A 24,361-nucleotide genomic window follows, 5' to 3' on the forward strand; every position below is an offset into this window, starting at 1 on the left:
TGATCGATTGTTTGATTGCCGTCTTAGAATTATTTTTCGGGTGCCAGTTAAATAATTCACCGATGCAGTACTAACCCTTCACTTTTTCGATGAAAAGAATACCGCGTTAGAATGACTGTAGGCTTGTCTGCTAGTAGCACTGTATCTGACAAGCACAAATTCTGTTAAAAGAACAGCGTTATTAATTTTTAAATTGATTTTCTTTGATGAAGTGGAAACCCTTCTTATCCCCTCACGTCAGCCCCTTTCTATTCTATTGATTTGAATCAAACACTAACGGACAAACAGAGTTAAAAAAAGCTGGTAGAAAGGTTTATTTAGTAGTTGTTTTCTGTCTTTGTCGATCAGAATGGGTTGATGTCCCGGAGGAAACAGATTTCTTTGCATTTTGAGTTTGAGCTTTTCTTGCTTCTTTTTCCGAGTACGTAAGAGGTGGAGGGTTGGACGCTCTAGGCTTGCCATTGTTGAGCCGTTTGCCTTCATTTTCAATCTTCTTTATTGCCGCCTCAATATTTTCGTCATCTCTAGGCTCTGATTCTCCCTCTACCTCGACCAGAGAATCCACCATCTGTTCTAGAGCTGGATCGACTTTTATCACGGTCTTTTCTGGCACTTCTTCTGCGATTGTTTGAGTTGCGGCTGCTTTTTCTCTGATGATTGTTTTCTTTCTTTCCTGTGACTTAACCCAGTCGTCAAATGCTTAATTAACTGTAACTGGATTTGATAGAATGCTTGCTTACATGTTGTGCTGGTCTGCCTGTCAGCCATAAGATTGAAATCACTCGAAGAAGTCACTAAAATATATGTTTATTGGATAAATAAAAAAGATGTGGACAGAGAAATCATTTTTCTGCATTTTGAGCTTCAGGTTTTTGAGATGGCGGATCAACTTTTGGCTTGTCGATGGTCTTAGATCTTTCAAGCTTTTCATTTTCCGAGTTATCAATAGAAATTATAGGTTCCTTTTTTATGGGAGCTCCTTTCGGTGATTCTTTTGGTGTATGTGTGGGGGATTTTTTAGGTGCTTCTTTAGAAGATTCTTCTGGAGGACTTTTAGGGGATTCTTTAGGGAGAGTTTGGGGAGATTCTTTAGCAGAATGTTTAGGAGACTCTTTAGCGGTTTCTTTGGGACTTTCTATTGGAGCTTGTTTAGGAGCTTCCTCAGAATTTCCAGTGGAAGCCTTCGGCTCATCAGCATTCGCCTTACCCGGTGGCACCGGCGGGGTAGGAACTGGGGTTGATTCGACAGTTGTTTCTTCTTCCTCTTCAGATGGATAGTAGTCCTCTTTTAACGGCTTCTCCTCTCGCTTTTTCTTTTCCTTCGCAACTTGTTTTCTAGCTTTCTCACTCGCGATTGCAGCTAAAGGGTCGTATTTACTTCTTCGAAGAGCTTCCATCTTTCTTTGTCGCTCGAAGTGATCGTAGATGTAGTCTTAGAAATAATAAAAAGCCGGAGTATCTAACCATATAAATTATATGATATAATTTACCAGTTCCTTCCAAGGCTTTGCTATGAACGGGTTCCATTTCGCCATCGATTTTGCTTTGTGAGCAAATTATGTAAGAAACCTCCTTTTGAAATTCACTGGGATGTTCGACAGTATCAACAGTTGGCTTTTTACCTGAAAAATTGTTTAATATAATAATTAATAAATCTCAGCTAACCATTTGCATTTGAAATGATTTTGTAGATCTTCTTCGGTCCTTGATTGTACATGTATTTGATTCCATTAGGATGATTTACTTTGAGAACTTCTTTGTTTAAAGTCTTGAAGAATTTTTCCATGAGAATATTTATTTTTATCGTTTTTTCTTCGAGGTAAGCATCAACAATTTTTTTATCTCTAGTTTGGTCGCACCATTGGTAGTAATTCTTTGAATCCTCTGGGTACATTTCAAGTGTAACCTTGTAGACGTTCACAGGATCACTTAAAATTTGATAATCTTTGTTGATTTCAAAATGATACTTGTTTAAATAGACTGGAAGCAAGATGCTATTTGTCCTTCTTTTGAATTTCCTCGGGTATGAGCCCTGTGGATTCAGTCTTTTGGTCGTAAACTGCTCAACTTCATCCCTCTTTGCTTTTTCTGCTGCTTCAGCTTTTTCTAATTCTCGGCGTCTTTCTGCATCTTTCTTTTCTTGCAGGTCTTTTGCATTTGTAAGCTAAAAACAATTTATCTTTATTATAAAAACAATAATCACCTTGATATCTTCTGGCATATCGTAATCAACACACACAACATCAAGATATGGGGTCACCAATTTTTCTTCTTCCGGGGTAAATTTCATAAATTGGGCTCTGTTTTGAGACTTCAAGCTTGAGAAGTCCCTACTCATTTTTAGCCATTTTCGGTGCTTCTTTTTGAACATTTCTTTTCTTTTTTCATGAGCCCAGTGGTGGTATGGCTAAATAATTTCATAGAAAAAGTTTCGGTGAATATCTTACAATAAATTCTTCACAAAGCTGCTCGAAACTTGTTACTTCTGTTGGAGGGTCAGTAAGAAGATAAATTGCTGAAAATGTTTTACTGACGACCAACCGTATTGCTTACTATTGAAATATGGAAGCTCTTTCACAATTTCCTTCAAAATAATTCTCTTGACAGCATCGAGGCCAGTATCTTTTACAATTTCTCCATCAGAGTTTCGGTATTTCTCCATGGTCAAATATCGTTTCGTATTGTTTATCGCAATAACCTTTCCGTCTCGAATGTCCGCATTATTCAGATAAACTCTTAGACGGATCTTGTCTTCAGGAACTTTAAGAACTTTGCCAAGCCCACGAGAATGATAAACTAAGACATCGTTGATTTTAGCTAAGAATTTTTCATAAACCTGAAGTATGTTCATCTTCTTGCAATGGTTCCGGTGTCTTGTTTTTATATTTTTTCAGCGCTTTGTCCCAGGGAGCAATACTTATTTAGGTCTTTTTAATTATACTTATACTTGTTTTAAATTATATCAACCTTTCCTTTCAGAAAACGACTCTGAGTTTTCGTAATCTTGGCTGTTCAAGACGCCATAATTGTTGGCAGAGTAGCCACTACTCTGGCGACGACCATCTTGGATGGATAAAACCGAGCTCATGTACGAAGAATCGTCTCTACCTGAATGCATTTTTGCTAAGTTCCTTGAGCTCTAGACTTAATCTCTTCTGGGTCTGTATAAACAGACGGAGATTGAGTGCTGGAACTATGGTCAGGCTTTAGTTCTGACAAGTCTGACTGGCGTACTACCCGTTGTCAAGGAGTTGACGAAGTCCGTTTACCGAGCTAAAAACTATCAGTACACAGATGAATTCTTATCAATGTCACCACAGTACCGGTATCTACTCCGTCTCTAACTGATAGCGTATATTTCCACGCATACAAACAGATTCTGTAGGAGCCTAACGATCACAACAACTATCACAAAAACACACATTGACCTGTCAATACAAATTGGAATTTTTTTAAACGAATAAGTTCTGAAATCATGGAAGACTAAGCCTGAGTTTTAGAGGAGAGACCTCAGTCATTTATTTAGTTTGAATCTTTTTCAAGGAGACTCTTCTCCCAAATTGTGATTTTTATTTATTAAATTGAGTTCTAATTGTATTTATATTTCTATATTATTGGCCACAGCAATTAATTTTTAAAATCTCATTATAGTAATGATATTATAACGCGTCAAGAAAACCAAAAGATTTTTCAAAAATATATTACCTGAAAATTAAGATTTTCTCGAAGTTCTCCTTCTGATCTTTTCTACTGAAAGTTCTGCATGCAACTCAAAGTCGATTAGGCCCAGTATCAATATTTGAAAGTACGCGATAACTTTTATCAGCGTAGAAAGAGCTTTATTGGCAATAAATTATTGCTTACTTTTCGGTGACAGCTTCAAAATATCGTGAAGGAAATTCGCAGCATAAGTTCGTTTTCTCAAGTTTTTACTAAATCAAATTGGAAGTAAAGTCATTCACTCAAGTACTGTATGGAATGCTTAGATGTTTGAGCAATCTGCTGATATTCACTTATCTCAGATACTTATTTCCGGAATTTGACATGATCTGGAAATTATTAAATCATTCATCAATCGTACAATATTTTTGAAATTTATTTTGCCATTTAATAAAAAAAAACATGGTTGTCTATACAGAAATAAGGGTGTACAAAAGTGTTATTCTTATCATTCAGAAAATCTTTTCCTCGGACGGAAAAAGCGTCAAAAGCGATATCAAATCTTCATGTTGCGTCGTAGGGATCGTACTCAGCACTGGCCAAGGGCGCTGAGACTTCCATCGGCGCAACAGTCGATCATGAATGGGTTGTACGTTTTCACCGAGCAGCATTGTTTCGAAGGTCCGGAGACGAATGGTCGTCTAAATTTGCATTTAAAAAATGATGAAAAAAGTTCGCGCGACCTTTTTCCGGGTAGGCCGCAGCATTGGTCGGGCTCTCCTCCTTCTTCGTTGGAAATTCGTCTCATCGACAATTTTGGTTTTCCATTGCCTTTTTCATCTTGTCTGTATCTCATAGGACATTCAGCTTCTCTGTCGAAACCAGCCATTCGCTTCGAATAAATCGATGAAAAGTCGGCGAGTTGAACTTTCTTTTTTAGGTTCTCTCACTTTTCGCAATATTTTTTTTCAAAAATAATCGAAAATCTCTACGAGGAAAATTTTCATTTAGGACCCTAGCTTGATAAATTCTCTATCGCATTCGCATGTCGATCGTTGGCAGCTATTTTCTGCATCTCGACAGATCATGTCCTGAAATTTAAAATTGAAATCAACGAAGAGAACTTTTGTTGTATTCTTACGTTGTATTCGTCTCCAGGAGCAGAGGTAAATTTGTAGCCATTGTAAGGATGACATCGTTTAGACTGCTCATGATCGATGTTAATGCATTTCAGGCACTCCTGAAGAGCATGGCATGCCGAGTCTGAATGAAAAATGTTGTTTAGAAACACGTGATCGAGGACTAGTCACTCTTGTGGGATCTTGATGGTTTGTTGTTGCCGCAAACCGGATCTGCCCGTAAACAACCGCGGTCACAGATCGTGATTCAAACAGATGTAAACAAACTGCCCAATAGATGGAAATTGGATCAATCAGCAGCGTTTATTTGTTAATTAAGAGATTTTTGCGTCTAATGCGTTTTTCTGCTGCCAACAACTTTTTGTCGAATTTGAAAACAAAAGGCTTACCAAGAGGGTCAATTGGTCGTCCAATTCCCGGAGTGAGAATATCTTCCTTGATGTTCAAGAAGCAATAGCATCCGTACTCGAGCCAGTCACGTGAGCTTCGCTCTGGTTCAGCGTATTTTAAAAGTCGAAGGAGCTGTTTTCCTTTCTTTTTCTTCTGCTTGTTCATGCGCTAGAAATGTGGATACATGACTTTGATGGGGAATTAAGCTAACCTTTTCTGAGTTTTTGCCGCCGCCTCGACCCCTAACTATGTCAGCTAGAATCATGTCGATTTCAAGATCCTCTGCGTCGTCAAATTCCAAATCTCCCCTAAAAAGATGCATTTATATTGATTTTTTTCTTAACAAGCCATTTTTATTATTAAAATTTATATTTTTGAATCCCTTTCAAATTATTAGAGACAAATTTCTGATTCTTTTTTGAATAATTTTCACTGCTAAAGTTGTTACTTACTCAAATTCTGTTTCCTCAATCTCAAAATTTTCTTCCTGAATCTCGTTGATAGATGATCCACTTTCAATCGAAGAAAGTTGCGCGGTAACTGCGGTAGAGGCGAGTAAAATTGCTGGGAGTCGCATTTTGGAAGTGTTGTTTCTATCGCTTACGTCCTTTTATCAAGAACGCTAAAAAAGAAGAATCGGGCGTCGGTTGTTTAGCGGCTGGAGTCTCTTGCTATTTGAGAGTTGCGCGGCGGCGGTGGAGCTTTCTTCAAACAGCGGCGGTAAGGAGCGAGCGCCATTCTGATTAGGAGCAGCTCGGGGATAAAGTGAAAACGTAATTATGTTCTTTTTTCTAGAAAGGTCGAGGATGAACACCAACTTTTGTTATCCTTCAGTAGTTTTGATCGTCTTCTTCCAACATGGTGCTCCGGAAGGAATATCGAATTCCGCTGCCTATTTCTCTGGGTACACCCTTAATCCTAGTTGGAAACATATTTTCTTTATAATCAGAAAAGTTTCTATTTTCTTCTTTGTGATAAATTTTGATCATCTTCTTTTCAGACGAATACAACCGCGCCCAATATTACACCACAATCATCTCCGAAAAAGATTTCGCCAAGAACGGAGAAGGAATCGAGCGACTTGAAAAGCGCCAAGAAGGCGACAAGGAATATCAAAAGCGCCATTACCACGTGCACTCGCTCATGCCCTCGCCTATTCAAAAAGTCATCAAGAAGGAACAAAGCATTCTTATAGAAGAAGGTACTGCTAATTAGTAATTACCGTCAAAGTGCCCTGAGAGTACTTAACCTTGTGATTTGTAAAATAGAAAATCGCTGACGAGTTACGAGTTCCGGTTCCTGTTTAGACAGATAGTTGTCCGCGATCCTAAGGGTATCCCTCTAAAAAGACCTTCTTTTTTAGGCTGGCTCGAGTGGCCAAACTACGAGACCAAATTCACCAACACTTACATGGGCGAAAACTTCCTGATTGAAATCAAAAGCGTTCACAAAGCTGATTTGGGAGAAAGCGAAAATGTTCATGAACTATCTGAAAAAGATTGGAAGGACACGGAAGTTGTGAATATCGATATTGCTGATGCTGACGCGAAGGAATGGGATCCAAAGTTGGTCGATATGAAGAAGTTTGGGAGAGTGAATGTCGAAAGGGGATGGATTGGGAAGCTGAAAAATGATTCTCATATGGAAGTTTGGGTTTATTTCTAAGTAGGGTTCGAGCTCTACTAGATTCAATAAAAGCAGCTAAATAAACCCAGCAGAAGGATACCCGTATATGACTTGCTACAAATTGGTGACGGTCAAATTCAAATGGTGGGGACTTGAAACGCTCGTCACGAAATTCGCGCATTACTGGGAGAAAAAGGCGTTTATCACCTTCCACTGTCAGATGATCTGCTGCATGGACAAGCACGATAAGTTCCCTGGATGGTTGAATTCCGACATGGAGCAAATTGAGAAGATGGAGGAAGACGAACTCAAAGAAATTACACAAAGGTTGTCTGCGATTCAAATGTAATGGTTTGATCTGGAAGATATTATTTAATAAACTTGTTTTATAATAAAACAGACATCTGTCAAATTGCTTGCAACTAAAAAGTGTTGAACTCTGATAATTAAATTCTAATAGATTGCTACCTCTAAAGAAAGAAATCTGTCGAGCCGGTGCCTCAAATCTCTCCGGGAATCTGCCTTTTTAGACCTTTCGTTGAGCCCAAATAAACAATTCAACCACCGAGCTATCGTGAGGCGAAAATTCTACTTGAAGCGTTTTGTCACGCCAAAATCTAATGAATACACCGCCACTTCCACTTGCAAAGTTCATGATTGTCATTTTAAATTTCGGTGTTCTTTCCTAGGAGAAGTTAACAAGGTTGAGATAAGGTCGACAGCGATGAAATGAACGCTATGTCGGACTGAAAAAAGCCCGTTCTTGCAGAAAAAATATATTTTGAAGCAAACATTAACATTTGTATTTAATAAATTAAAAAATCAATGTTTGAAAATTTTAGAGGCTACAGTAATCGACAGGACTAACAAAAATTAATGGAAAGTAGTTTTCATATCCTTGTTCATCTGCAATAATGCTCGTAAAGTTTACTTCTTCATTTCCATCTTCACCCAGTTTTATGAGTTGAATAGGCGATACTTTTTTCATTCTAATTAAATGAGAAATTCCGGGAGAAACAAAAATAGAGCTCTCCAATTGAATCGCTGATGAATAAGCAATTGCCTTAAAGTAACGAGAAAAGCGAGCGGAAAAAGTTAAAAGCAATTTACTTTTAAAAGGACTCCTTCAGACGACCAATTGTTATTCCACAATTTCCAAATTTCGTTGCATATTTCAAATATAAAACCATCCTCTGAGAACGATCCTCCAATCGTCAAAAGACTCCCTGAAGGCAAACCAATTGTAGAAAAACTGTAGATCCATCTGAAATTGTTGCAATATAACAAGAGTTTTTTTTCGCACCTCGGATGGGGTTTCAAGTATATCCAGCCTTTTTCTGTCAATGTTTCCACTGCACGATCTCCAGATGATAAGGCTCCTCCGACGGCAGTTGGACGACCTTTATAGAGGCCTAACTCGCCGTATTCGTGTCCTGCTCTCGTGGAAGATGTTTTCTTTGAACTCAATCCATCAAAAGACTCGCATTTTGAGTTTTTCTCTACGTCGAAACAAATAATTGCTAAACACAGATTTTCGATTAAGATTTTAACAAAAACACAAAAAAAAAATTATTTAGATAAACCTATACTACCGCCGGTAAGTGTTAAAGTTGAATGACTGTGCCCATAAATAGGGCTCACCATTTGCTTTATATTTCTTCTCCTAAGAGGTACTTTATTTATATTAATGTTGACCCGGCAGCTGCGTGGCGAGCCCTAGGACCATAACTATGAAACAATCGTGCTGATAATTCCGTGAATCGGCACCCATCTAACCGTGCTATCTAAAAATTAAATTTATAAAAAAATCTTTATGTTATCTTAACTTTGTATTTATCTTCGTCTCCTCCAAATATATGGACCTGACCATTAACAAGTGCGTGTCTTGTTGAGTAAAGATATTTGGAAAGGTAATTGTCGTATTCAAAGGGAGGTGAAAAGAACGCTTCTTTACTGACGATTCTGCCGTCGAGTAATGCATAATTCTCGCGGGGCAAGGACATTTCAGAACGTAAAACATTGATTTTAAAGCTTGAAGATGTTGAGTAGATGAAGTTTTTGATTTTCGAGGCGTGATCGAATTTAAAAATACGGATCTTTTTGTTTTTCATTGTCTTGATCAAGTCTTTGCTCATCTGAATTTCCGATTTCGTTTCGCTATGTTTCTTTTCATTCTTAAATTTTTTGAAAACCAGAGTCAGAAATAAAATCATGAGAATAATTCTAAAAGCGTGAATCTCAAAAAATTCCTCAACAACTTCAAGAGTAACCGATCCGATCGATTGATTCGACTTCAAATAAAGTACACATTGCTTTAGTTGAGAAGCATCTGAATTGAAAACGAATGTTTCATCAAAATAAGCAGAGTCCATCCAAATCGAGCTATTTTCGAAAATCCCGAAGTTCATCAAACTTTTCTCATCGTAAAATCTCAAATCAAGAATTTTCGTTGATTTTGAAGCGCGCAACTGCTCCTCAAAATCGATCTCAAATTGAAATTTTTCTGTCCCATTCAATCTCAGCTCGATAGTTGAAATATGCTTTAGCTCTTCAAGCGCAGAAAAGTAATTATCCGGAATGATGGTATTGTGATAAAAGCTTGGACGAGGAAATCTCGGCTGTGAGGCTGCATTTTTGGCAAAAGCTGGGAAGACATCGTCGTGGAACGCGAAAAAAGGGTTGCTGGTCACGTGAATTTTCGTATCTGCCGTTTGCTGAGTAAAAGATAACTCAGTCCGTTCATTTTGTAGGATTCAAAAAATTGATTCTTTCATTAAAAATGTTAAATAATATGTTTGAATCTTTTCCGAAATCAAAGTCAATTTTGAAAAACGAATCGAAGACGTAGTTTTGAATGAAGATCTTTTCGTCGCTAACAATCACATTTGCAAAGTACTCACACTCGTCGTTTATAAGTCCACCAATATTTGTGAAGAAGGGATCATCCATAGCGAATAATTTCGAAATACAAGGTGTTTTTTCTTCGTATCTGACAAGAGACCCGATCCACTCACTACAAAGCGTTATAAATTTCCCTTCTTTTTCCAGTAACACCGAGTAGAGTGTGTTTGAGAGCAGGATACTTCTCGTCACTAGAATCAACACAAGCATTCCCGAGTCAGTCTTCTTTGAGTTATCAATCAATTACTCTGCTTTTCTCAATTCTTAACCAAAATTATGAACTCTTATCAAAGGAACAACATGCACGGGATCCAAGTCTCTGAACTCAGCCGACAATCCGATCTCATTCTTTCGCCACCCTTTTTCCAACTCTTCGCTTCTTCGAATCCTGTTCAAGGCAACAGTCGTGGAGAGCTTGATATAATGATCGCCCATCTTCACGCTCATCAGATGAAAAACCCCGTTAAAGCTAATTGATGACACTTTGGCGTTGAAATGGTTGCTTGCGATGAATCCTTGGCCTTCCTCGAAGCGGTCCAAGTTATAATCAGGAGCGAAGTAGAAGCACTTCTCATTTCTCTCTGTCGGTGAGCTTTGAGTGGTCAAAAACATAAATGAAAATAATATAATATAATATATCCTTATTTGACCCTGAACAGATGACGACAACTGGAAACACCTTTTTGCCTTTCTCTTTTTGACGAATTTCAATGTGATGAGTTCCAATGGACGAGCCAAAATGAAAGACAAAAAATTTTCTGAAAAAAAAAATATTTCTTTTATTAGTTTATTCTCTATATTATAAGGACTATATGTAGGGTTTTTCACGGAACGGCGCGGCCCGCTCTGGGGTCCATCCACGAATATTAAAAGTCGTCTATTGAAGCGAAATTGATAATTCAAAAAATGAAACCGACTTATTCAAGGGAATAGATTCATAATATCGCATTAGTTTTTCTTTCTTATGCAAGAATTCGCTGCAAGACGGTTTTTCTTACTAAATTTCGATTTTTTAATCTGAGTACATCAAAATACACTCTCTATTTTCAAATATGTAGGAAATAAGATGTTTAATTTTCAGCTCTCAAAATTTGGGATTTCGGAAACTTTCGGAAGGTGTTCGAATCGACAGATAAGTGAGTGAAAGTGACTGCGCGCTAGTGCTTTACGCCGCTGCGCGGGACGCCCAAAAAGCATTAGCGCGCGCCATAATCCCAGCGGGTGGTTTCTATGACCTAGTATCGGAAATCTGATGCGAATTACACCGGGTGATTTGCACAAACAGTTTCCCGGAAGTGTCAAGCTTCGTATTTGAGATGAATTAGTCGGATTTATATCACTCGGGACAACAAAACTGATGAGATCCTATTTTATCTTCCTTATCATTATTGCACCACCACCAAGTCAGAATTTGATAATAATTTTCACATATTTGAACTCAGCGGCTCAAGAAACACTTATTTAGAAATTATCAGGCCCATTGAATGATATACTATTTTCCGTGAAAAACCCTAACTATATGGTTATAATTTGGGAAGCCCCTAACTCTAACGGTTAGAGTCTAACCTTGCAGCTAAGCCCCGAGACTCCTCCCTAACGTTTAACCAAGAGGACTTCGCCCCCAACCGGGACCCCAGAGCTTTCAGTCCTCTAACCCGAAACCCAAAACGAGATAATGAGTTTTCCTACTAACATATTTTTGTTCCGATTAACAGTTATCATCGGCGCAGTGCCATCCTCTTTCACTCTCATCAAATTGCCAATAGCATCGACCAAATAGTGCTCGTCATTCAGAAAAGTAGCGCCTGTTGACTTGAAATGCGTTTTTAATAAAAAGAATCTACGTTTGTTGGTTTGCTACTGGTAGTAATCTACTGAAGAAGTAAAAACGTTCATAAGGCAAGAAAGAGTCCGTATCATTTACACGAATTTTCTTTTTGTGATCATCCAAAGAAGAAAGGACAATCGGAAATGTCATTTTTTCTGCTTTCCGATCATGCCAGCGACCAGTTATCACTGAATCTGATATCCAAATGCGGTCGGTTTTATATGGTTTTGGTTTCTGCAAGTCAAAAACAGGCGCCAATTTCTGATATGAATCCAATTTCTCGCACTCATAAAAAGGACATGGACAGCCATAGGGACAATACTTTTCAGTTGGGCAAACTTCTCCGGCGGATTCAGAAGATCTTGTCAGTTCAAAACACATCGACTCACAAGGGGAGATCGACTTCGTTCTTGTTGATGTCAAAAGAAGCGTTTTTGAACAAAGATGGCGACAGACTTTTTGATCGTAGAACTTTTTCTTCTTGCAGCGAATGAGATTGACTTGATTTTCCTCATTATCAAAACGAATGGGTTCCCTCTCAGGAAGCTTAATTTTGGAAGCAGGTTCCGGGAGAATGAATTCTTTTGTTTCATAACATTCTTTCATTAGATGTCCACAATAGTGAAGTTCGGCGATTTTTATACATTTCTTGTAATTTCGGTGACAAGTTGAAGTAAGAAAAGTTGCCACGCCTCGAGATTTCTCCAAAGATACGAAATTTGCTAAAAATATTCACAATTACTTGACGAACCTGATTCGTAAATAATATTTCGAGCCTACAGTCAGCAAATAACGGTTGTTAAGTTACCTATGAGCATGATTGTGATCCAAAAAATAGAACCTAAAATCAAATAAGTTTGAGTTCGAATACTTCTGATTGTCAAGACTTCTTCCGGAAATAAAAATACCTCTTTCTTCTTTTGTCTCAAAACGCCGATACAGTCGCAATCAAGACACTTTTAATTCAATGAGTCAAGGTTAAAAAAGCGAAATTGGAAGTACCCTGACTTTAGTTTGTAAAAATACATTTTTTGTCCATTCATTTTTGTCACTGATAACCATAGCAAGCAATCTCTGGAAAATAAGTAAAGTATTTCTTAGGGTAAAATCTGAATGAATTGTTTTATGAGGGTTCCACCTGCCCTTGCGGTTCGACAGTTTTGTGTCATCTTTAAATGTTACTGCTAACATTTCAGAATAACCGATTTTTTCGTCCCATTCAACAAATTTTTCTAGGTCGAAATGAACGAAATTTATTATTTACATTTAAACTTGCATTAGTATAAAAAGGTTTTATGATAAGAAGTCACTTTTCTTCTGTCGAACCATTTCCATTAATTCTCATTATACTGGCAGATAAAGCATTTCCTAAAAATAAGTGAACAAAAAGCACATGAAGGCGAGAACCTTGAGTATAAATAACCAACTCTTCTGGAAAGCGCCGGACGACCTCGGGAATATCAGCGATTTTGTTGAACTCAACGTCGAGGATTTTCAGCTTTCTCATCTCCAAAAGTTTTTTCGGCACCTCTTTGAGATGATTGTAGCCTATCCAAAGGCCGCTGATCTCCGAGCAGAGACAGAGATTTAGGGGAATAGCAGATATTCGATTGTGGTCAATGTGGAGGTATCGCAATGAGTTGAGGATGCAGATTGAGTTGTCTAGATATCGAATCTTGTTGTAGGAGAGCCACAAGGCCTCCACGCTTGTCATTCGATTTTTATAGACGCGGAAGATTTTGATTTTGTTGTTGTTCAGGTAAATATTCTTCAATGAGTCCAAACTAGTAATCTACGAAACATCAAATTCGTCTCTCTTACTTGTACAGAAAATTCGGAACTTGGCCAAGTCGATTGTTTGCAAAAGAAGCCACTTCTAAGTTCGGAAGAGAGCCAGATTCTATGTCGAATTTAGCAAGTCCTTGATTCTCTATATACATGCTCGTCAGTCCAACCATGGAATATTTGAGGATATCTTGGCATGGAGCAACGACGATGTTTTTGATGCATTTTGAGTTTTGCGCTGACATTTGGCGGATATAACTTTCAATACGATTAAAAGAACTGTCTCTTATAACATATACTCGGAATTTTTTTGTGCGTTTCCTGATTTTCCTCCCATTCACATGCGTATGCTCCAAAATAAACTCGTCGTTGTTCGATGTCTCAAGAAGGCAAGTCTGCTCTGTCGTTTGAAAAACCCTTCTCTGACACTTTCGTAACATATTGTTTAAACAATGTTCATGCCTTTTGAAGAGAATGGCCGTACTATTGGCGGATAAATAATTCAGCGAGGACCTGACGAGTCTTCTGCGCTGCCGGAGATCCTCTTCGTTGATGGATGCCGAGTGTATTGATAATGTGAATAATGAATAGCCCCCGCAAACCCATTCAGGAGACTTACCACCGTCCACTAGAGTAAATATGACCTATTCATATAAGACTTCATTGAATATAAAAATATCTTAGATCTGAGTTGGCAACTTTCAATCCTCTTCAAGGAAGTTCCTTGATATGAAGAAGAGTATCCTGCGGCAGGATTCCTGCCTGCATGAACGAATCCTTATTGTGTATTCGTTCTTATATGAAATACGCGGAAATTCATATAAGAAGCAATATATGTGAAATTTAAGAGTTGAAAAGTTTATTGCAATCGTGTGTGTTTGGTAAAGGTTTTTTGTTGACTAGACATGTTTCAGGAGCAGTCTTGGCAAAGGTTATCAGATAATATAGTACAATGCTAGAGTAAGTTATAGGAGATCATTGAGCTGAACTGAATGATCATTATTCGACTTTAATTCTAATGCTTGTAAGTAACAGAAATTGGGTCGCCATTGAACTTGAAAAAATAGTAAATAAGGTACATTATTGAATAAAAAACGACGAAAATGAATAGTTTGTTATCAAGGAATAGTGAATACAAGAAAGATTGGAAACTGTGAATAGGGAGTTTATGTAAGGCCGAATTCTTCTAAGATCGAACGAGTCACTTCTTGCTCTTGGTCTTCTTCTTGCATTTGATCTGCTGCTTCTATCGCGTGCAGGACCTTAGGGGGAGAAATATTTCATAACGAAGGGATCGGAGAGTCTACCTTCTTTTTGCTGGATTCCTGAAGTTGTCCAGCTAGTAAATACTCGTCAATAACAAAGTACGCTTTTTCGAAATTGAAGATGATATCCAACTCGCACACAGATCCAAAATACTTGTCCAAAATTTCAACATATCGATGGATTACTTCCAACACCTAAAAATATGTTTCAGAGTTTTTTCTCTTTGGAAACCGACCTCGAGTTCATTTTCGTCCTGATCGACTCCGCAGCAAAAGTACAGGGATGCATATCTTTTGTACACCACTTTCATGCCCATAAAATCAACGAAATTCGACATTTTTGGCTTTCTTTGGAGGACTGTGTTCACAATGTCTCTTGATATCTTCTTTCTCTCCTTATCTGAAGAAAAATCTGAAGCTGGAATAAAATCGACGAAGGCGAACCTGGAACGGAATGAAACCACTTCGTCAGTCGGATCTTCCCCTGCCGGGAGAATAAAATCATAAAATTATACATCTCTAAAAATAAAAAAGAAGATAAATAGAAATTTAAAAAGAAAGGAGATTGAAAATCGCTGAAGAAAGTTGAATGAAGGAAGACAGGTAAAACATGGATTTTTGAAGAACATCGATGGAAAAAAGACGTTGGAAGCGGATAAGTGTATGAAAAGAGGATTAAATCATGCCGAGTTCTTTCAAATGCTCGAGCACAGCTCGTTCCTCATCCCAGAGATCGCTTTCATGAAGCTCTCTGGCGATCTAAATTGCTTGATAATAATCAGTCGGCTGGGTAAATCTTACCTCTTTTTTACTTGATTCTTGTAAATGCCCGGCAAGAATGATTTCGTCGAGAATTTGGTAACTTCTTTCAAACTCAAAGATCATGTCTACTTCACAGACTGATCCGAACTGGGAGTCGAGCATTTCGACAAAGAGTCGAATGATATTCAAAGCATCGAACTCGTTGTCGTCCATGTCGATGCAAAGGGCGAAAAAGAGGGATGCGAACTTTTTGTAGACGATTTTGTATCCTAAATTAGAGTTTCAGTTTTACACCAGATTCGGGGCCGACGAAAAAGTTACCGAAAAACTCGACGATGGAGGAATAGCTCTTATCCCTGTTGCAAACTAAATCGACTATCGATTTCGTGAATCGCTCCCGATCCACCTCGCAGGAATACCATTTCTGCAGGCGCATTTTCGATTGCTTGTTGAACACCAAAACGGCGTGGAACATTCTAGAATAGAGAAACCCTTTAGAGGTTGATTTTGCATTGAGAAACAGTTTCAAAGAGCTCCAACAGAGATTCAAAATAGGATGGAAAGCGAAGCGCTTGCAAGAAAATTGGTGCGAAGAGCGAGGGAAGCTATGGTTCTTGTTGAAAATTTACAGTATGACATTGAAAACAATGACAAACCGGCGAAATTGGAAATGCTCGAAAGTGTAAGTTTCAATTCTCTTTGCCAATGAAGAAAGTAATTTAGCTTCTCTCTAATAATCTTCAAGCTCAAGCATCAATAAGAAAACAGGAATGAAACAAAATCTATTAAAATAAAATCAGCAGAAAATGCGATTCGGTTCCTTCGAAAAGCTAGAAACTTGCGACGACGAACAAAACGCAGATATGGACATCAGCTTCGAGCACCCTCAACCTGCAAATTACACATCGATCGGCTCAATTCAACTGGAAAAGGTTCTAGCAAAGAAGCCGAGTTTATCTCTCCAAACCGAGGAGGAACTATCCGCAATGACCGAGATCGCGAAAAGTGTTGCTACAAAACTCGGCCATTTCGATGAGTTCGACGAGAGCGAGTCCTCAGATGAGGCACGGGCTTCAATAATCAAATAAACAAGTATTTTAAACTAGTCTCAGAAGCCCGAAAAAGTCATTGATCACTGGGACAGATACGTACTCCAAAATCCAGAGCTTGGATCAGAGCTCGAAACAGTCAAAAGGATCAAAAGAAACTCGTCAAAAATAAAAAATGTTTGTCATTAAATTGTCTAAAGCATTTATTAATAATATTACATGTATGGTATCATTTTCAGACTCTCAAACAGAAACAAATAAAAAAAAACACATATTTTTTAAAATCGTGATAAAATCTCATAAATGGACAATTCACAAGTTGTTTCGTGAGACCAGAAGGTGGCGATTGAGTTTAAAAAATAAATATTTAAAATAATTAATAAATGAAATAATAATTGAAGAATTCACTTTTTTTAAGTGTGAGTCAGGCAGATTGGAGAAGTAGAAAAAATAGTACTAGGTGCCTGGTGAAAGTACTGTAAATTGAGTGTACCGGTCTTCTTTCTTTTTTTGGTTGAGTGACAGTTGTGCTGGGTGAGGTTTTCAAAAAGATTGGCGCAAAGAAAAAGATCCATTGAGAATGAAGTTAAATAAGGCCGGCCATTCGCATCATCGGATTGGCGTACATCATCGGTTGACATGGCGGGTGCTCGACGGCTTTGAACTCGTTGGGAATCGGGACCAGATTGTTGTCGGGTCGAATGGTAAGATAGGCTCCGTCGTTGCCTCTTTGATCGCAGTAATTGGGCGCTTGGAATAAATTATAAACAATTCTATCAAGCGATTTCCTACCTGAGAAGATAGTCCAGCACTTTCCATTGTGCGCAGACTCCCAACCCTTTTCCTTCACTTCGTGCGATCTGATGATGTAGTCTAGTCCGTTCTGTTTGCAAAACTCGGCAGTGATATCGGGACCGAACTGTGCAGAAGTGCCTCGTTTCGAGGTTCCACGACCAGGCGCATCTTGAGGATCGGCCCACAGAAGATCTGTCAATGTTCCTGGAAAGAAGAATTCAAATGACTTTTGAAAGGAGGGATTTTACCGGCTTCGCCTGGCTCGCAGAATCTATCGAGCTTTCTGATGTCGTCGAGTTCGATATTGTCAACCATTGGAAGACCGCCATGCATTACCAGGACTCGTTTATTGATAAGATACGCGACGGGGAGCGACTGGAAGAGCGTCTGGAATGTTCGGAAAGCATTTGGACCGACTAGGACCAAAATAAAATAACAACAAAATCTGATTGAGTACCTTTATGCTTGACTTCTCCTTCAAAGCCATAAAGCTCGTTCATGTTCTTTGTTTCGTGATTTCCACGAGTCAAATACATGCACTTGGGATCGTGCAGCCACCATCCGAGGAGAGTCATGAACACTTCAAGACCCCATGATCCACGGTCGACGAAATCACCGTTGAACAAATACGGATTCTCGGGAGAAGGAGGACCATTCAACTTGAAAATATTGCAAAGATCGTAGTACTGTCCGTGCGTGTCTCCGCAAACTGTCAGTTTACTGCAAAAAGCCGTTTTAAGAAAAATAAATAGTATGAAAATGTTTAACTTCTCAATACACGGGCGCGCGACTAAGCGCTCAAAACACGGGGTCGGGTGAGGGGACCACAATTCATTATTCAGCCCCGCGCGGCGCGCAAAATTAGGAGTGTGATAAAGAGCGCTCAAGACTTTCAGCTCTTACTTGCGTTTCCGGCAAGCAAAAAAGTTACAATACATATCGCTGGAAAGCTTGAACACTCAGCTATCAAGATTAACAATTACTTTTGAAAAACACTTTTTGGATTTTCAGCTGCAGAGTCAAAGATAAATCCGGTGCAAAACGCCAGCACTTTTGAGAAAACTTCCGAAATTTCACAAAGTGGTTCGTTTTAGTCATCTTAGCTCACATTACAAAAATCATGTCAAATGGATTATCACCAGAGAAATTACGGTGGCTCAAAGTCGCCGTGGTCGGTTCAACCGACCACGTGTATTGAGAAGTTAAGCTCTTACCCATCGTCTGGAACAGAAATATCAATCATCGTCGGCAGCTTTCGGAACTTTTCCAGCGCAATAGTGAGCATGTGGAAGATATATCTCTTGTGAAGCTCTTTCTGCGCTTTGAAGGTGGTTTCCAGCTGTTCCATAAACTCAACTGTTGGCTGGCAGTTTTCGTTGAGTCGAGGGCCTTTGTATGAGTCAGAAACCTACCAAAAAAGGATGAAGCAAAGCCGAGATAATTGATATTTACCGTGATGTTCTCATAATTTGTCAGTGGGGCTTCCTCCTTCTCTTCCGATGCGATTGCTCTTTCGAAAGCTCTCTGTTTTACAATCTGAAAACTCCCATAAATCCCCGTTTCTCACAACAAACATTTAAATAAATTGATCACCAGTAGGTCAACTCTAATTTGAGACGGATCTCTCAGAGAGTCTCTCTTCGGCTTTTTTTCGGTCGAAAATTTGAATTTTTTCATTATAAAAGAGCACCTTTCTACACTCTGTCACTTTCTTGCGCACATCGGGATCCTTTGGCTTCACTTTGAAGACGCTCTCGTAATCCTTTAGCGCCTTGGAGAACTGACCCATTGCCATGTTCGCTGAGGCACGTCGGTAATAGCCCTTGATGTACTTTGGATCGCACTCGATTGCTGAAAGCAAGGATCAATGGAAGAGGAGAATTTCTCCGAATTTACCTCGGCCGGCATCTTCCAAAGCAGCGCCGAATGACTCTGTTTTTAAATAGGCGAAACTTCTGTTCGAATACAAAACAGCTTCAATAGAGGTTTTCAACCTATATTTTCTCTCCTTCACACTAGGCTCAGCAACCTGTCAAGAAAACCTGAGTCAGGTGTGTGAAAGATGTGCCCGGTTTTTAAAGTCGTATGATAAAAGACCTTTTCCTGATGTTCCATCAACTTCAATAGCTTTCGAGTACAATTCTAGCGCTCTTTCGTAATCTTTATTTTTGAACACTTCATTTGCTTGATTTTTCAGCTCTTCCGCGGCGGGATCCATTCTTCAAAATTGACAGTTTTTAGTCAAAAAACAATATTGAAAATTGAAACATGGACTGTATTACAGAAGAACATTTAGTAGTCGGGAAAAAAGGTGAGAAAAAAGAGGCGTGTTGAGTAAGGGCCTGAACTGATGATTTTTAAGCAGAGCCGAGTAAATAATTTGATTTCAAATTGAAGATAAAAATGAATATGAATTTTGAACTTCGTTAATAAAAGAGAAAGAGAGGGAGAGGTTCAGGTGAAGAGGTTTTTCAGGAAGAAGAAGTTCCGGAATCGTTCAAGCTCTGAATCGATCAATTATAAAATCTTGAAATAATGGAAATTAGCATACATCGATCAGTTCCCAGAAGCCGTCGGACTTTCGCTTGTATTTTCTGACTTTGTTCTGGAAAATCGTCTCTAATGGCTCAGGATGCTGCATGATCACTTTTATGGCTTCTTTGGTGCAGTGCGCGAAATCGGGCTTTTCAACGTTAGGAGATGTAGAGAGGTATTGACGGATGAGCGCATCTTTTCGAAATTATTCATGAAAAATGATGATTTTGGAAGATTTACCGGGAAGAAGATAATATTTTTCAGCGTTAGGCCAGGCTTGGTAATCGAAGGGACCAATTTGAAGCTCGTGATTTTGGTAGTCGTAGATGTTGAGACAGTCGCCCGTTCCACGGAAAAGTCTGGCAGTGCGGATTGGAATATCTGGGCCTTTGTACATGAACTTGGCTGGAAAGCTAAATTTAGTGTTTGCGTTGGTGCGCTAGAAAAGCAGAACGAACCAGTAGCCTCCGTGAACTTCTATGGCGACTCCATACAAAATCGGGCGCGGTCGATTTGCGAAATATTCAGTGTTCTGGGAGAGGACGCACAAGCTGTTCAAATATATCTGAATTTCGGTTCTTCATTAATTCAATCTTTCAAACTACTTTTTCTGGTCGTTTTGTGCACGCGCGGAGGATACCTTCGGTAACTTCTAGTGAGCAATCTTCCTCGTCTGCGTACCCTCCGATCACATGAATTTCCAGGCGGCCGAGGGAGTCGTCTTTTGGATTCGTCAACGCCTGTCAAAGAAATTAAAGTCCAATTTTTCTCAGTATAAGGGTACCTGCGTTGACATGATCATAGATGCAATGGCTTCATCTGTATTTGACCCGTCTAAATGGCTGAGGCAGACTGCTCGGCTGCCCGTATGCCGCACACAAACGATATTGCAGGTTGTGGCGTTGTCTGTGCCGATGTACTAAAGGGAATTTTCAATATTTTGATAGACAAAGTATCTCTTTACTTTAGTCATTTCATCTTCCGGCACAGTGGCGGCAAACTCCCGCTGATTGACATAAAGAACTCCTGGCGCTCCGAGTCGCGTTTCTGGCAGTTTTACAAGCTGCTGCGAGTCTTTGACATATTCAGGGAAGTTTTCGTAAATAAGCTCTGGATCGACGATTTCTTTTTCTTCAATAAAGCGACATTTCGCTCCTTTTCCCACGCACAAAACCATTAATCTAGAAACAACGAAATCTTTAGTTGCGTGGGCTTAAAATTTGACAAATCTTATTGGCTGCCTGCTCCGATGTCTCAAGCTTACTGAAGCCTAACTCATCGGATCTAACGGTTTCTTGATAATCTAATAATATTAAATGATGCCGAAATTTCCTGCAGGTAGGCGCTTGATGAAAGAATTTTTGAACACTGATTTTGGTTTATTACTTCATATCAATTCATTTTGAAAGTTTTAAATTTGTGAAAGTCTAATGAAAACAAAGAAGAAAGGGTGAGAAATGCAGAGGAAAATAAATAAATTGCAATAATACTATCGAGCAGTAAATTTTTGAACATATAAATTCTAGAGCGAGGATACAAGCATTCTTTGAGGCTGTGACGGTTGACTCAACATTCCATTGTGGCAGTCTTTTTCGGGATTCATTAAATTTATGAATATAAATTTAGAATTTCAAATTTTGTTAGTGACCGTTCCACTAGAACGATCCAAATGAAACTAACAGCGGAGCATCACCGAAGATCACAACAGGAAAAGCTCCCCGCCGAGTGTTTTCTGGTGCCACCAGTTTAAAAGCGGTATTATTTAGGGATCTGCGATGCGCGTTTCCCAAGCACAGATTAACTCTCATTCAAATGTATCGAAATCATTTAGAACATTGTACCAAGAAAACCGTATCAATAAAAATAAAGCTTTATCATGAATAGCTCTGGAGATTTTCTGCTCGTAAATGATAAATAAAACAGTTGTCTATATTTTGAGATCCTTTCCTTGACATCGTTGAGCAGGGTTTGCCTACTTTTCGTCCAGTCGCATTCTTTTATTCTCCTAATTACGATCGGTAGGGAAACTCGATGAAAAATGAGCTTTTTTTAGGGCTTAGTAGGGAGGAAGTATAATACAGTTTTAGAAAGCCCAGGAGCTGGGGATCATTTTGACTATTGATAGTAAGGGGTTTGACTCATGCCCTGGGGCACTTTTGGCCTTCCAAAGGGCCAAATTTCTGGTACTCTTCGGATAAGGGACCGTAACTTCTAGTATCCCGGGTCTATGGAAATAAAACTTATACTCGGTTGTAGAGGAGGCTCTGACGGTTCCGAATATGTATAGAAAACCACCGGGACCCCCACCTCTAGAAGGTGCTAGAGGCTCTAGAAGTTGAGGAAGTCAACCAAAAATCGGTACTTTTTGTCAAAAAAGTGCTGGAAATGCTGTATTTTCATTCGAAATCGATTAAAATAACATTTTTGATGATTCTGTTAGATTAAAAATAAGTTTTGGGGTAATTTTGGGCTTTTTTAGGTCATCAAAAGCGAAAACTAGAATTTGCTGAAAATTCACCTCAAATGACCTCAACTGAAATTTTTGAATATCACAAAATCGCTAGAAATTATTTTTAATCGATTTCGAATGAAAATACAACAATTCCAGCCTTTTTTAGGCAAAAAGTACCGATTTTTGGTTGACTTCCTCAACTTCTAGAGCCTCTAGCACCTTCTAGAGGTGGGGGTCCCGGTGGTTTTCTATACATATTCGGAACCGTCAGAGCCTCCTCTACAACCGAGTATAAGTTTTATTTCCATAGACCCGGGATACTAGAAGTTACGGTCCCTTATCCGAAGAGTACCAGAAATTTGGCCCTTTGGAAGGCCAAAAGTGCCCCAGGGCATGAGTCAAACCCCTTACTATCAATAGTCAAAATGATCCCCAGCTCCTGGGCTTTCTAAAACTGTATTATACTTCCTCCCTACTAAGCCCTAAAAAAAGCTCATTTTTCATCGAGTTTCCCTAACGATCGGCATTACTTTTCCGACGGATTTCGCGTTGATCAGCATTTGTTTCGTAACATTCGCCACGTTCACTTCTTCATTTTCTTTCCAACTTTTTCCGTGGTCCAAATTTTTATCAGCAATGGAAAGTTACGGTTAGTAAATAACTATTCTCCGGCTACATTTCAAAAAAATAATTCAATTTTCATTTCTCAAAAGACAATCTGACTGGTTCGATCGCGCGGGCGCCCAATTAGCGCAAGCATCGATTTCGCCATATGAAAATTCTCTTTCTAAGCCATTATGGTCTTTTTCGCGAGAAAGTAAAAACTAACGATAAACTGTAATTTGAACCCTGTCAATCATAATCGGTCACCATTGCCATCGATGCATACTGCATTCCCATTTCTCGAGCAATTGACGCTAGAATTGCCCTTTTTATAACAGTTTTTCACGAAAACTACCTTCAGGACACGTTGTCATATTGACAATTTCTGCGTTGTAAACATTTCTAAAAACGCAAGATTCCGCAAAAGTCGAGAATCTGGGTCCTTCGATGCAAACTGTCGTTCCTCTCGTTTTGTGTTCAACCCCACTTTCGCGAAGAGACTCTATCAGAATCTCTCGTAAATCTTCATCGAATGCTGGTTTTGACGGCAGATGAATAATTCTAAAAAACTTATAATACTCTAATATTTATCGTCTCTTTCTTACCCTCTGGGTCCTCCATTTTCGATGGCAGTTCCAACATGCGTATTCAACCTGTAACCCTTGGTCATGTCAATATAGTCTGATAAGACTACCAAATCGCCCGGCCTGTACTCCTCCTTCAAGCTTCCACAAGCTGTAGTCGCTACAATGTGCGTCACCCCGAGCCGCTTCAGTGCCCACAAGTTCGCACAATAATTCACTAAAATAGAACTTGATAAAATCCCACAAAACTATCTTACCTTGGCTGGGAGACTTGTTGTGCAATCTGCCATGTCTGGAGAGAATGAAGACCGTCTCTCCATTGACTTCTCCTTTAAAAATGGTCGAAGGGTGTCCCCAAGGCGTATTCTCTATGTTTTCTAGCTCTTCTCTGTTCGCCACGATCGTAGGGTCATCTAACCCTGTTCCGCCAATAATCGCTATCACTACTGTACTCATTCTGAAATCTTTGAAATTCAAATTGAAGTCTGTGTAATTTGAAGTTTTTAATTTATTTTGAATAAGAAATATCAATAAATTTTCATAATATTCTTAAAGGCCAGCTTAATGGGCCTAACGGTTTCGCTATCCACATGGATACTTGGCGATTTGTCTGTTTCATTTTATTTTCTTAAAATTTTTTCTATATCATATTTTTCCGAATTATGCTCTCTCCTCAAAGGTCGTTTCTGTCGTCTCTTCAGGGGCCCAGACTGCTCTCTATCATCATCGGCAGCCTTTAAAAATTATCGTTTCATTTATCCTTCCCGTTTTCTCGGTGCATCGGCGAATCTGGCCATATATAGTGAAACCAATGTCGCTTAGCCGGGACCGACCGAGTCGTGAGTCAAACTCACTGAAAAATTACATCATTAGCTTAGTTCTAAGCTCTGCTCAGAGTTGAGTCAGTAGCCTAAGGAATCGGACGGGCCGGGGGCAAAACCTCTTGTTTCTATTTTAAGTTTTTAAATAATAGATGGAGTAGTATGA

General features: G+C 39.0%; 9 protein-coding genes across 9 annotated transcripts; 2 read left to right on the forward strand and 7 right to left on the reverse strand.

Moving 5' to 3' along the window:
• Positions 1-313: 313 nt before the first annotated feature.
• On the reverse strand, positions 314-2,930 carry LOC145711903 (uncharacterized). The gene is made up of 10 exons (XM_081789593.1): positions 2,837-2,930; positions 2,554-2,796; positions 2,448-2,515; positions 2,204-2,407; positions 1,968-2,164; positions 1,666-1,928; positions 1,491-1,622; positions 1,208-1,432; positions 741-794; positions 314-699 (listed from the first exon to the last, which is right to left on the reverse strand). The coding sequence occupies exons 2-10, from the start codon at positions 2,660-2,662 to the stop codon at positions 314-316; spliced, it is 1,638 nt and encodes a 545-aa protein (XP_081645719.1). The 5' UTR covers positions 2,663-2,796; positions 2,837-2,930.
• Positions 2,931-4,078: 1,148 nt separating this feature from the next.
• On the reverse strand, positions 4,079-5,853 carry LOC145700917 (uncharacterized). The gene is made up of 7 exons (XM_081778177.1): positions 5,642-5,853; positions 5,401-5,497; positions 5,189-5,357; positions 4,802-4,923; positions 4,680-4,751; positions 4,404-4,591; positions 4,079-4,361 (listed from the first exon to the last, which is right to left on the reverse strand). Exons 1-7 carry the CDS (start codon positions 5,764-5,766, stop codon positions 4,250-4,252), a joined length of 885 nt encoding a protein of 294 aa, XP_081634303.1. The 5' UTR covers positions 5,767-5,853; the 3' UTR covers positions 4,079-4,249.
• Positions 5,854-6,039: 186 nt separating this feature from the next.
• On the forward strand, positions 6,040-6,854 carry LOC145711904 (phosphatidylinositol transfer protein alpha isoform-like). Its single transcript, XM_081789594.1, has 3 exons — positions 6,040-6,093; positions 6,190-6,390; positions 6,553-6,854. The coding sequence occupies exons 1-3, from the start codon at positions 6,048-6,050 to the stop codon at positions 6,852-6,854; spliced, it is 549 nt and encodes a 182-aa protein (XP_081645720.1). The 5' UTR covers positions 6,040-6,047.
• A 7,317-nt stretch (positions 6,855-14,171) lies between these two features.
• On the reverse strand, positions 14,172-15,138 carry LOC145695863 (AP-1 complex subunit sigma-2-like). The gene is made up of 4 exons (XM_081772899.1): positions 15,039-15,138; positions 14,831-14,994; positions 14,637-14,789; positions 14,172-14,591 (listed from the first exon to the last, which is right to left on the reverse strand). Exons 1-4 carry the CDS (start codon positions 15,109-15,111, stop codon positions 14,496-14,498), a joined length of 486 nt encoding a protein of 161 aa, XP_081629025.1. The 5' UTR covers positions 15,112-15,138; the 3' UTR covers positions 14,172-14,495.
• Position 15,139: 1 nt separating this feature from the next.
• LOC145695864 (uncharacterized) lies at positions 15,140-15,831 on the reverse strand. The gene is made up of 3 exons (XM_081772901.1): positions 15,678-15,831; positions 15,396-15,625; positions 15,140-15,353 (listed from the first exon to the last, which is right to left on the reverse strand). Exons 1-3 carry the CDS (start codon positions 15,829-15,831, stop codon positions 15,270-15,272), a joined length of 468 nt encoding a protein of 155 aa, XP_081629027.1. The 3' UTR covers positions 15,140-15,269.
• On the forward strand, positions 15,791-16,687 carry LOC145695862 (uncharacterized). The gene is made up of 4 exons (XM_081772898.1): positions 15,791-16,038; positions 16,080-16,122; positions 16,185-16,420; positions 16,482-16,687. Exons 1-4 carry the CDS (start codon positions 15,913-15,915, stop codon positions 16,575-16,577), a joined length of 501 nt encoding a protein of 166 aa, XP_081629024.1. The 5' UTR covers positions 15,791-15,912; the 3' UTR covers positions 16,578-16,687.
• LOC145695860 (serine/threonine-protein phosphatase 5-like) lies at positions 16,578-19,450 on the reverse strand. Its single transcript, XM_081772896.1, has 9 exons — positions 19,304-19,450; positions 19,097-19,174; positions 18,891-19,051; positions 18,653-18,736; positions 18,415-18,608; positions 17,658-17,920; positions 17,449-17,616; positions 17,198-17,404; positions 16,578-17,155 (listed from the first exon to the last, which is right to left on the reverse strand). Exons 1-9 carry the CDS (start codon positions 19,416-19,418, stop codon positions 16,992-16,994), a joined length of 1,434 nt encoding a protein of 477 aa, XP_081629022.1. The 5' UTR covers positions 19,419-19,450; the 3' UTR covers positions 16,578-16,991.
• A 4-nt stretch (positions 19,451-19,454) lies between these two features.
• On the reverse strand, positions 19,455-20,912 carry LOC145695861 (protein N-terminal asparagine amidohydrolase-like). Its single transcript, XM_081772897.1, has 7 exons — positions 20,700-20,912; positions 20,520-20,654; positions 20,341-20,475; positions 20,194-20,300; positions 19,976-20,148; positions 19,752-19,930; positions 19,455-19,704 (listed from the first exon to the last, which is right to left on the reverse strand). The coding sequence occupies exons 1-7, from the start codon at positions 20,910-20,912 to the stop codon at positions 19,672-19,674; spliced, it is 975 nt and encodes a 324-aa protein (XP_081629023.1). The 3' UTR covers positions 19,455-19,671.
• A 187-nt stretch (positions 20,913-21,099) lies between these two features.
• Positions 21,100-23,834, reverse strand: LOC145696900 (S-methyl-5'-thioadenosine phosphorylase-like). The gene is made up of 7 exons (XM_081774008.1): positions 23,632-23,834; positions 23,396-23,591; positions 23,146-23,351; positions 23,041-23,104; positions 22,704-22,793; positions 21,675-21,746; positions 21,100-21,314 (listed from the first exon to the last, which is right to left on the reverse strand). The coding sequence occupies exons 1-7, from the start codon at positions 23,828-23,830 to the stop codon at positions 21,302-21,304; spliced, it is 840 nt and encodes a 279-aa protein (XP_081630134.1). The 5' UTR covers positions 23,831-23,834; the 3' UTR covers positions 21,100-21,301.
• Between the last annotated feature and the right edge of the window lie 527 nt (positions 23,835-24,361).

Source organism: Oikopleura dioica, chromosome 1 (assembly GCF_907165135.1).
Source record: "Oikopleura dioica chromosome 1, OKI2018_I68_1.0, whole genome shotgun sequence".
Lineage (NCBI taxonomy): Eukaryota > Metazoa > Chordata > Appendicularia > Copelata > Oikopleuridae > Oikopleura > Oikopleura dioica.